The 12,232-nt window shown below is 38.5% G+C and overlaps 1 protein-coding gene across 1 annotated transcript in view; it reads left to right on the top strand.

The window, feature by feature from the left end:
* PI15 (peptidase inhibitor 15) overlaps positions 1–5,428 on the top strand; it is a 31,650-nt gene extending 26,222 nt beyond the window's left edge. Inside the window, exon 6 of the mRNA XM_059672841.1 lies at positions 1,682–5,428. Within this exon, the coding sequence (XP_059528824.1) occupies positions 1,682–1,817 (136 nt within the window). The 3' untranslated portion in view covers positions 1,818–5,428. The remainder of the gene's footprint in view (positions 1–1,681) is intronic.
* The last annotated feature ends 6,804 nt before the right edge of the window (positions 5,429–12,232 follow it).

The raw sequence follows: 12,232 nt of genomic DNA, 5'->3' as shown, positions 1-12,232 counted from the left end.
TAGAATCTCATCTCGTGTTGTAATATGAATCGTTAATCAGCAGGTTTTACACGTGAGTAGATAAATGTTTTATAGATAAGTGTGAATTTTTAACTGACGTTTAGACTGAGACCTTCACGCCCTATAGAGACAGGCTCTGAGTCCCTGCTTGGTCTTGCTCAGGTCTTAAATAAAGACTCTGAGAACCACCTGTCTCATATGCTCGCCTCTTATCTACTGTCGTCTGATTTTCTACCCCGACTTTTTATTATTGACAACCAGATTTCTCCTGAACAGTCAAGTTCCTTCCCATTGTTGGCTATATTGCTATTTCCCAGTACTCTAGTTACTAACACCAGGCTATGAAAGTGCATTTATTACTCTTTCCTTTGTAATTACAGGACCTAAATAATAGTAGGTAACAGTAAGGTAATTCTCCTAATAGTGAATTGATGTATTATTTTGATATTGGTGATCAGTACAGATAAAGGAAAATATTGAGAACAGAAAGTAATTCAGTTAAATGTGTTTATTATCAGAAAATGAATAGCATTACTATAAAAAGGTCTAGGAGTGTATTTATAGGAAATTTTTTTAAATCATCTTTAATTGCTTCTGTGGGCCATCATTCTCTTACTACAAAAATGGAGTTTTCCATATCTCATTTTATAAATGATGAGAATCTACAATATTTTACAAGTTTAGGAACAAATTTTGTGAACATTTATAACTTTTGGTGTGTGCTTATGACAAGTTTTTGTTCATTTAATCATTTCTAAGCCTCCCAGAAATGATGACATGAGTAGGAAGTTGTCATAAGCACCCAAAGCACTTGTATGCATGCATATAAGCACAACCAACAGACGCAAGACACTGGGAAAAGGGGACGAGGGCGAGTGGGGTGTGGGGGGCGGATAGGGGAGGCCGGGGGAAGGCAGTGGGGAAAAAGAAAGAGACATATGTACTGCTATTTGTAATACCTTAAACAATAAAATTTTTTTTAAAAGCTTACATAACCATGTAAAAAAATATCAATGAAAGTTTTGGCCAATAAAAATGTGGATTAAAAAAAAAGTGAATCTGGTCTATGTGCTTCAGAGGATGGCTATGGGAAAGAGACAGGTGCGGTGAATTGAAATGAGCATTAAACCTGGTGTCAGATGACTAATGGTGTCACTACTCATTGTAGTGAGTCACGTATTACCTATAAATTAAGATATTATTAATTCAGAGAGAAAGTGTTTTAAAAGTAAGATATATAAATAAGTTACTGTATAAATAAGAAATGGATATAACTTTCAGTGCCTTTCCAAAAATGACAAACTTCTCAAAAAAATCATCATGTCAATACATGTGATCATGTGCTTAACAACGATAAAAAAAAGTTTTATTCTCATCCCATGATATTTTTTCTATTGATTTTTTTTTTTTTTTTTTTTTTTAGAGAGAGAGCAAAAGGAAGGGAGGAGGGGGAGAGAGAGAGACACATCCATTGGTTGCCTTCTGCAGGAGCCCGACTGGGGCCAGAAATCAAACTGGAAACTGAGGATGTGCCCTTGACCAGGAATTGAACCTGAGACTCTTTGATCAGCAGGCTGACCCAACACTCTAACCACTGAGCAACTAGCCAGGGCAAAAATAAAAAAAAATTTTAAATGAGCAAGTAACATTAATGCTACCATTTTTTTCTTTTTCTCTCTAGGGGCAACTGGATTGGAGAAGCGCCATATAAAGTAGGGGTACCATGTTCAGCTTGTCCTCCGAGTTACGGGGGATCTTGTACTGACAACCTTTGTTTTCCGGGAGTAACATCAAACTACCTATACTGGTTCAAATAAGCTTATCTGCTCTTCCAGGAAGTTGAATGCTTTCTGGGAATCATAGGTCTATATATATATTGAGTTTTGCACATATTATACATATTTTATAACAATCTTGTTTTCCTTTTATTAGTCCTTGTATAAATTAGTGTTTGTCTAGTATGTTTGTTTAATCTTTTGAGGTCATCAGAACATCCATTTCTATTTTCTGATCTCTAACCCTAAATTAAAATATTGTATAGGTAGTATTGATATCGTTGATGCATCCACTTCTAAAACTTGCTTTCCAAAAGAATTATATTATGTTCCTACGGCATAAAAAATCTAGTTGATCTGTAGGGTATGTGTGTGCATATATAGACATACACATGTATATGCATTTATATGTCCATATTTACACACACAAACATAATAGATGATGTAACACATTGATAATTATATGATTCAGTAGTAAACTGAAGGGAAACTTAAAATATTCTATTCAAAATATATGTGAGGTGGTGGGACATGTCCAGCATCCACCTCTGTAATACACAAAATAATAGTTTGCAAAATAACCCTCAGTGATATCTGGATATAATAAATTAATTAAGCAATCCCAGATTTCATTCTGGAGACATTTTTTCTTATTTAGGTTTACGAAAGGTTATGCTCCAACTATGTAAGCTTCAAGTCCTACCTTTTACTTAATCTCTTCTGGTTATGTTCTCATAATGCAAAGATAATGAGATTCGGTTCCTGCCTTCAGAAGCTCACAAAAATATTCAGGAAATGATACAGCCCAATGATTTGGCTGCACAATTATTATTTTTTAACGAATGGATGTTCATGGAGCTGTGAGGAAGTGAACACAATAGCGATGTCCGCCTGTAGGTGGAACAGGGGATAAGCCACACTGTGGGGTAGGTAAGGCTCCTGATCAGCGTGGAATTTTAGCTGCCGTGCTTGGAACCAGAAGAGGCAGGAAGGAATTAACAACTGCCCAGAAGGCACTGGATTGGAGTAGACAGTTGTGCCTTTGGCAGAAAGGCAGAAAGCTAGACCCTAAGAACACTGAAGAGGGCCAAGAGAAGTAAGACTGAGGAGACAGGTATGAAAGTCACAAAAACTCCAGGTGCAGAGCTGCGGGAGGGCCTGTCCTGAGGGCCTGGGGTATCGTGAGGTCTGTCCGCAGGAGGGAAAGGACCAGAAAGAAACACCTCTGTACCAAGGACACTCCACTGCTTCACTGTGATCGTGGGACCTCGGGGCTCATATGAGAGACCCTGGGTGCCCACCACAGACGGCAATGACGTGTTAAACAGCCCCCTTCAGAACGACTTTCTGAGGACGACTATATGTCTATGTAGACGAATACTTATCAGTTGAGTTCTCAATTAGGTTTGATTGTGGAGCTCAAAATTACCATGAAAACTTCACTCGTGTGATTTTGGAAAGGCAACATTTCCTCATTCAGGAAATTGCTTTCAGAGGAAACTCAATTATCTGGGCCAAGACACTTAATGCTATATACCGTATGTGTGTGTGTGTGTGTGTGTGTGTGTGTGTGTGTGTGTGTGTGTGTGTGAGAGAGAGAGAGAGAGAGAGAGAGAGAGAGAGAGAGAGAGAGAGAAGAAAGAGAGAGAGTTGCTTAGGTTGTATAATACTTCCATAGAATTTCTGACTAAGAAAACATGGTTAGTTCCAGAATGCAAATAACAGGAGGAAGCTACTTGTTTAAAATTCCCTGCACACTTGCAGTCTCTTAGGGTGGCTGCACTGAGAGGATAGATAGTTAATTAAATCCATTCAATGCGGGAGAAATGCCCACCTGGAGTTTTGATGGACACGATGACAAACAATTGGCCTGCTTCCTGTTCCAAACTGGATATGGTGACCAAATGTTTTGACATCCTATTACTCTGCTTCTGTGGGCACCTATATAGACTTTATCAAAAATACATATTTTGGGGACTTAAATGAAGGATAGAAATGATTATATGGTTCAGGCCCCAATTCAAATTTTATCTAACATGCAATAGGCAGTTGGAGAGAAATCTCATTGGTAGGATTTTGGCTTGATTTCTGTAGAACGTGTTTTCCATCCCTGATTTTGCTGCACAGAAGTAGAAAAGTACTGTTCAACCAAAGATGACCATGCTTAGTTCCAATTCTGCTACTGGTTTACTCGTGTAGCTTGGTTTCTTAGTTTTAAAAATGAACAATGATACTTGCTTCACATTTCACAGAGGTCCTTAGGAAGGTAAAATTATCATAGTAATAGGATTTATGAAGATTAAATTATCATTAATGTGAAACTTTTCATTAAAAGTAAGTTTTTTGTGAGCTTTTCCTTGGCAGAAACTCTAATTCTTTGCATTTATCTCAGCTTCTTCTACGTTGGCTGTAATGTAATAAATGTTTCTATGAATGGATGTTCAGTATTAACTAAAAACTCTAGAACTGCAACAATTTAGAGGAATCCCAACTTTTCATGTTTTATTAAGACAAAAATGTCGTCAGTACAAAGCTTTGAATGCATCAAAAATCCAGATGAATCATCAGACATATCAGATGAAGACTAAGGTCTACACACTTATAACTTACTCAGCAGTCTGTTCCAAATCATGGCTAGAACTAAGTTTATTTATAATTTAACAACTCAGCTGAAAACGTAACGGGTATATTTGTTTGTCTATCTATACTTTTTAAAGTTAGTAATATAATGTGGCCATGTAAAATGTTTTATTTCCCAGGCTAAAGCAAATGACAGTTTGCTAGTAGCCTGTCATATTTTTACAGCATGCAACGAAGGTGCTAGGATAACAATTTCTCACTGTAATGCCCAGAAGGCAGGAAGGGTCTGGGGATAAGCTATTTCATAAGAACAGCTTTAAACAGTCAGTATTGAAGCTTTCATTTCAAAAGGTTTCATCCAAAAGATACAGTAATTGGCATACATATTCTACAGCATGGATCCTCTCTATGGCATAGTTTTTTCATTTCCACCTTTTTTTTTAGTAAAAAAGTAGAAAACAAAACCTGTCACATTATGTATTTTTTGGCTTTCATGTCATAAAAAGACTGGGAAAATGATAAATTTTGCTGTTAAACTGATGGATTCTTTATAAAATTGTATTTGAGTTGCGTAGGCAACTGTCTTAATGTTCCTGGTTATGATAGATAAACTTGCTTTTACAATGTGGCAGAACCAGCATTTATTATCCCTTTTGCTTCTATCCAGCAATCAAAGTACCATCACTTCTTTGAGCCATCAGAGTGTCCCTACCAACTTCATTTGCAAGTGAGGTCATACTCACCGGAAACCATGCAAACAGCCATTTAAAGGCTCCAGGCAGCTTTGGCACAGAGTTGACCAAACACTGGAGGGCAAGTTCAAGCAATACAATTTACTCTGAACATTTGAATAAAAACCATATACATATACATATACACTCACACACACACACACACACACACACACACACACACACACACATATATACACTCATTAATACATGCTCTGTTAAATCAACTTATAACATCTACATATCTACATAAGCAAGTCTCGTACACATTTAGGCCAGTTTAAGTGTTTTGTGTTCATCCCCTGCTTATTATATGAATGATAAGCTGAACAGGTCATTTGAATGTGTTCTCCCCCTTGTGTGACAACATTCTCGGGGTCCTGCAGTCTCAGAGGATGAAAATCTTGACATGGATGGAAGCCTTTATCTACTGAAGCACTTAAGGAAAGTAGAATTAGATTTCTACCGGTCTGACACTATCATTGCTTATGTATGATTTTTTAATATTGCCATTATATGTATGGGGAAAGACATGTTTAAACACATGCAAAATGATTTTTTAAAATTATGTCATGGTGTAACTTTGACTTATGAGAGGCCAATCAAAAACTTAGGAAGTTTAACAATAACTTGCTAATGGTGCTGAAAATGCATTACAACCACCAAAATTGTTACAATTTTGAGGTTTCTTTGCAATTAAAGTTTTTATTAAGTGTGAACTATCATTTATTTTGGTGCTAAATATATGGTGCTAAATGAATTGTTAGTGTTAATAGCTTTCGTAAGGCTCTTTTTAGTCATTATTAAAAGTGTTATCCATTCAATTCCGATTTGGAAATAATAATAAAATCCTGTTAAATTAATCTTAACCAGAAACAGGCCAGTGAACTATATTTTTAATCTAAAAGCCCAAAATTATTTTAGTGTTACAGAATGTAAATTTATTTTATTTTATTTTTTTGAAGTTACTAATTTTCTTTTAAAGCATTTCTTAGCTTGGCAACGTCCAAATTCAAATATTGCCTAAAGGTTAAACACCTACACCAACCATACTGCAGACACTGGCGCCCTCTGGCGGTTGTAGAAACAAATTCTTGATGGCTACTTGGCCTGAAACAAAAAGCCCTTCCTTCTGTCCAATAAAAATTAAGCTGCATAATTTTAGAATTCTCAAACACTCTCTAAATCTGACAGTATTTGAAAATGCTTGACTCTTTTGACATACTTTTCTAAGAGAATAAGAGCGATACTATATCTTGGTATCGACTTTGCTAAATAAAAATGTTTTTCATGATTTTCCAGTTCTGAGGTGCTTATTACAATGTTGTTGTTGTTTTTAACTAGGCATTACTAAAACATTTTTTATTTGGTTTACATTTTAAATACAATTAGATTTAAACTAAGCAACCAAAATCATAAGTGTGCTCCACTTTCAGAAGCAGTAATTTATTTTTACTTTGCAGAATGCATAAGATAAAAAGGAGATAGGTTAAAAAAAATTAATTCCACATAGGAAAGGATTATCTCCTCACCTGGACTTGTTGGTCTATAATGTGATAATGTTCTTTGATCACACTATTGAGCTAATAATACAATTTTAATATTCCATTCAAACTCCTTTTAGCCTAACAAATGTTTAGAATCACACCCCCTGTAACTAAATGGGCCATATGCTTAGGTAAACTCTCAGGTGAGGTATGTAATCGACTGATGTGATCATCTGTTTGGAAAGAGATGTTTCTTAAACCATGTTAACATAACCTAATGAAATATGCTTTGAGGCTGTTTTCCAAATTAGTATTTTCAAACTTATTTTAAAGCAACAGAACCCTTTTCATTATCTCAATGACATACAGAGCTCTGACATTCAATACACAAAAAATGGATCTGCTATTCCCCACACCTTCCCCAGTGCCTTGGAAGTTTCTTCCGAGAGCCCCAGGATTCCATCAAACAGAAAAAAAAATTGATCTAAATCATCCAGTACCCCAGCCCATTGTCTCTAAAATAATCAACGAATGAAAGAAACAAAGTTTGAGGCTCTGAATAATTCCAATGGTTCTTTTAAATACCCACATCACTTTGCGGTGTTAGAAAGCCTCTTACTTGGAGAATTAGAGGCTGACTTTAACTGGTGCTTGCTATAGATTACATCATCTTGTGTTACTTGACAAACAGAATGTTGGTACCATAATATTTTAAGAATTAGAGATAATTGTGATGCATATATGAAAATAATGTGTCTTTAAGGTATCTAGATGTTTCAACTATGTACATAAACCTACCATATATTGTATCATTTTAGATATTTTTATTAAAAAGGTTAATTTGGATGAGTTTTATTCATTACCTAACACTGTGGCCATGCTTGGTGCCTGCAATGATGTGATATAATGTCATGAATGTGTACATACATAGAAGCTGTGTAAACCTCTGTCCTTATAAAGCTTATCATGAATAGCTTTTGGAACTCAGCTATATTGTATTTCCTTTCAATAAAAGATTATAATTATTTGTTTTATTTTTTAATTTTTTTGTTTTCAATAGAGTTTTAAAGTAGATTCAGAACTAGAGGGCATGTTAATGTTGATAAGCGATGATCTATTTTTCTAAAACAACAATGATTATTTTTTTAACACATTACTAAAATACACATCTTTTTTCTTTTTTCTCCTTTTCTTTCCTCCCATCCTTTCATTCTTCTTTCCTTCTTCCTTTCTTTTTCTACTTACACCTAAAGTAACTATCAAGAAATTCTGGCTGAGAAATTGCATGAGTTGAAGAGATATTTTCATGCTTCCCACACGAAGGGCCTCCGGAGAAACCGTTGTGGTCCTGGGGGAGAAGCACCAGCTGACCCAGGGCTGTGATTCCCAGGGTGGCTCTGCCTTGCAGAAGGGTCACTCCTTTCTGATGCGATGGTAGGTCCCACCCAGTTCCTTGAGACGGACCTAACCTAGAACTGTAAATTCCTCCTTACCACAGTCCACACCAGGTGAGAAAGCCTCACGAACACAAGACTTTCCAGAGGGTCATCCCCAGGAGGCCTGAGGCAACCACTCAGCTTCTCTTCCTCTTGCTAGTCCTCCCTTCTCACTTCACTTCCTTTTTTAAATATAATTTTATTGATGTCAGAGAGGAAGGGAGGGGGAGAGAGGTATAGAGACATCAATGATGAGAGAGAATCATTGATTGGCTGCCTCCTGCATGATCCCTAATGGGGATCAAGTCCGTAACCTGGGCATTGCCCTTTGACCGGAATGAAACCTGGGACCCTTCAGTCTGCAGGCTGACGCTCTATCCACTGAGCCAAATCGGCTAGGGCTCATTTCACTTTCTCCTCTCAAGTCTCCAGGTTCCCACCCACATGTTTGGAAAGTTTCATCTATCTCATCTATCTCCACAATGAATACAGGACTCCATTGTGTGTGTGTGTGTGTGTGTGTGTGTGTGTGTTCAGCAGATTCCAGCAGATGGATACAAAAAAGTCTTAACCTCCTAGCCTTGCACCCCGCTGACGGTGCACACGTGGGGGCATAGAGGGTATCTGGTCTCATTCCTCATGCCTTCTTCCCCTCAGTGACAGCTATGGGAGACAAGCGCGAGAAGCAAGCACACCCTGACAAGGGCTTTCCCAGAAACAATGGACTACGCTCCTGGGGGCAAAGCCTATTGCACCGCTGGTGACTCTGACCCAGTTCCTCCTGAGACAGTCACCTGGGCATTGCAGTGCCAGGGCACTGACTCCTTCCCGAGTCCTGCTTATGCCGGGGTCTAACCCTAGCAGGTCCAGGGGTTCCCAAAGGCGTACACGGAGTCGGCGAAGAAGGAAGGACACGGAGACAGTGTTCAGTTGATCAGCAGCCTAGCCAGGATCTCCAGCCAGGATCTCCAGCCAAGTTCTGGTCTGGATCTCCAGAGAGGTTCTGCTTCGGATCTCCAGCCAGGTTCTGTATCCATGTTCTCTTGCTAGGTTCTCCAGGTACTCCAGTCAGGTTCTGTAGCCATGTTCCCTCGCTAGGTTCTCCAGCCAGGTTCTGTCCAGGTTCTCCAGCCAGGTTCAGTCACCAGGTTCTAGTCAGGTTCTCTTGCCAATTTCTGTAGTCAGGTTCAGTCCAGGATCTTTTGCCATGTTCTCTCGCTAGGTTCTGTCTCTAGGTTCTGAGGCCAGTTTCTGTCCAGGATCTTTTGCCATGTTCTGTCTCTAGGTTCTGTGTAGGTTCTGGTCTAGGTTCTGTGCCTCTTGGTTCTGTCTTCTAAGTTCTGTGTCTTGCTGTCTTGTTACATCTATATTCATACCAGTTGATTCAATCCTATCAATCTCTATTACAAAGGTTAGGGCATTTCTTATCTCCATTCCAGGGAGTAAAGATTATGTAGCTTAAGCATGATTGTTCGTAGTTAAAGTGATTAATTACCCGCCTGGCACTTAGTTGAGGGGTTTTATTCCCTCCCTAACTTCAGGGGAAAATCCCTACCTGGGGAAACAACCTTTCTCAGAGAGGAGACCTTGGTTAAAACACATAGTGCCAAGAAGGTGAGCAAACATTTTAAGAACAGTATGCCATGTATGCCAGGTCCTTTGAAACAGCAAGGATGGACCGGCTCCCGGCATGCTTACACTGTTGAGCCAACACCGGTCCTGTTCTAGCCAACCGGAGACCCATCACCAACCTGAATTGAATCTCTCGGGCCCAATTCTCACTGTTGATGAACGAGAATCAAGGACCTGGCATGTGGCCTTAATCTGTCACCCTGAGAATTTATATTTCATTCCCCTTTGACTTAGCAATTCCTCGTCCACAAATGCATTCCAGAGGCACACTGGCAATTCATAAAATGGCATGCATACATTAATCATTATAACGTCATTTGTACTGGTAAAGGGCCAGAAACACCTCAGAGGTCCACCAAGAGGGCGTGGACTGAATGACAGGTCCACATAAGGTGATTCTATGCAACTGAAATACGGAAGAAGAGAAATCTCTATAAACTGGTAGATAGGTCTCCCAGGATGATACTAACTGAGGAAGCATGGTACACAGGAGTATAACTAGAATGCTACTCCTGTGAGAAAGCTTAGGGGGAATAATGCATATACATGCACACATGCATTTGTAATACATACCTGTTTTTATTTGCCAAAAGAAAAGTGGAATCGTAAACTTAAAAAGGATGAAAAATGATTATTTTTAGGAGTAAGAAGGAAACAGGATGGAGGGGACAGAAATATTTCCAATGACTTTGAAACAGTATTTTGAGTGCACAGCCTTAATGGAATATCTTGTAAAGGCAGGGTTGCAAAAAACATTTCTCTTCAGCAGTCTGCCATTAGCATTATTAGTGAGGGGAGGAGGAGTGGAGTAATGCAAGGAGGAAATAAGGCTATTTGTTTAGACCAGTGATGGCGAACCTTTTGAGCTCGGCGTGTCAGCATTTTGAAAAACCCTAACTTAACTCTGGTGCCGTGTCACATATAGAACTTTTTTGATATTTGCAACCATAGTAAAACAAAGACTTATATTTTTGATATTTATTTTATATATTTAAATGCCATTTAACAAAGAAAAATCAACCAAAAAAATGAGTTCGTGTCATAGGTTCGCCATCACTGGTTTAGACCAACGTTTTTCAATGAAAGCAAAAAGAGGTACAATTTTTTTTTAAAAGTTAAGTAACGATGAATCATTAAATATGAACATTTAGATGTCATTATGAACTCAAGATATATTCTTTTTGAAAATTAATATTCGTCAGCTTTGAGTGGGGAAAAGCTCTCGGTGCAGCGGCCTCCCAGTAGTGACAAGCGCATTTATTCCCCAGGCTGTTGTCACCTCTGAGAGTACCGTTGGCACCCCACAGGCTGCAATCATCCTAACCCAAACCAACACCGTTTCTCATGTAGATTAATGGTGTCCCAAGTGGAGTTTGTCCTTCCGGGAAGCACAGAAGATGAACCATTGAGAGAAGTGCTCAAAAAAACCCCCAAGAGTTTACTTATGTTTAATTTTATCAAGGAAATCAGAAAGACATTATTAAGATTTCCCACAGGCTAATGGGCTGACATGACTGCCCTCCCTAGGTCTATGCAGTGGGGTGTCCCTCCGGGGGGGCCTCACGTGGCTGTTAGCTTCTAGGGCTTTTGCACATAGTGCGTTTTAGAGACTCCGGGCTGAGAATCAATTAATTTTGAAACCCAGCCTCTATTCAACACTGACAAACATACTTAGAAAATTCCCGCAGAAGCCAGATTTAAAAGGGTTTAATAATGAAAGCACAAGCTAACACAAAGGAAATTGAACAGTTGATCATTACCTTGCTTCTGATAGCAAGCATTTTTGTCAACCATGGTATGAGGTAAAAACAATAATGATCTAATCGGGTTTGACCAACTGGTCAAAGAATTAAGAATTTTTAAGACTATTTGACGTGGAAAATATTCTATTATGCATTAATAATGAGCATTTGCCTTGATATATTTGCTGGTGCAAGTTAAGCAGTTATGATTAGCAAACATTTTTAAACCAACAGAAATGTAAATTGTAGCTTTAAGTCATGTCCTAAATAAAACTCTTCAAAATTATTAAGCACACTTTGTTATATGGCTCTGATGAAAAATTTAAGCACTAATAAAATTTAAAATTAATGTAAAAGTGATCATAGAATAGCAAAAGAATGTTTTGGTGAATGCAAATGTTTTTACAACATTGATGAAATCATTTGAAGGTTTTTATAAATTTTTCTGCATATTTTATGTGTTATTTCTATTTCACATGGTATACTGTCTAATATATATTAGTGCTTGGTAAAACTTATATATAGTGGAGTGCAAGATACAAAACTGTTTATAAATAAGGGCGCACGACCCAAATGTCTGGAGGCGACAGGTCTGAACACTGGCAGCTGCCTAACACACCGCTGGGCTCCCCCCAACAGTCCCCCCCTCACCGCGTGTGCACGCAGGGACTGGCCTTTGTGAAAGTCAAGCATGTGCAGTGACTTCACTGCGGGAAACCTCCGGTGACATCCCAATGACCTTGACAGACTCAGTGTTCTATCTGCTTACAGAGTTCTACGGGGCTGGCTTCCGCCTCATCCTCCCACATCCTTCTCTACTTCTCTCCCTCTCTTTCTGCCCAATTCACA

The sequence above is a fragment of the Myotis daubentonii genome, chromosome 17 (genome assembly GCF_963259705.1).
Source record: "Myotis daubentonii chromosome 17, mMyoDau2.1, whole genome shotgun sequence".
Classification (NCBI taxonomy): Eukaryota; Metazoa; Chordata; class Mammalia; order Chiroptera; family Vespertilionidae; genus Myotis; species Myotis daubentonii.
The sequence above is the reverse complement of the archived record's forward strand: the minus strand, read 5'-3'. Positions and strand labels throughout refer to the sequence as shown.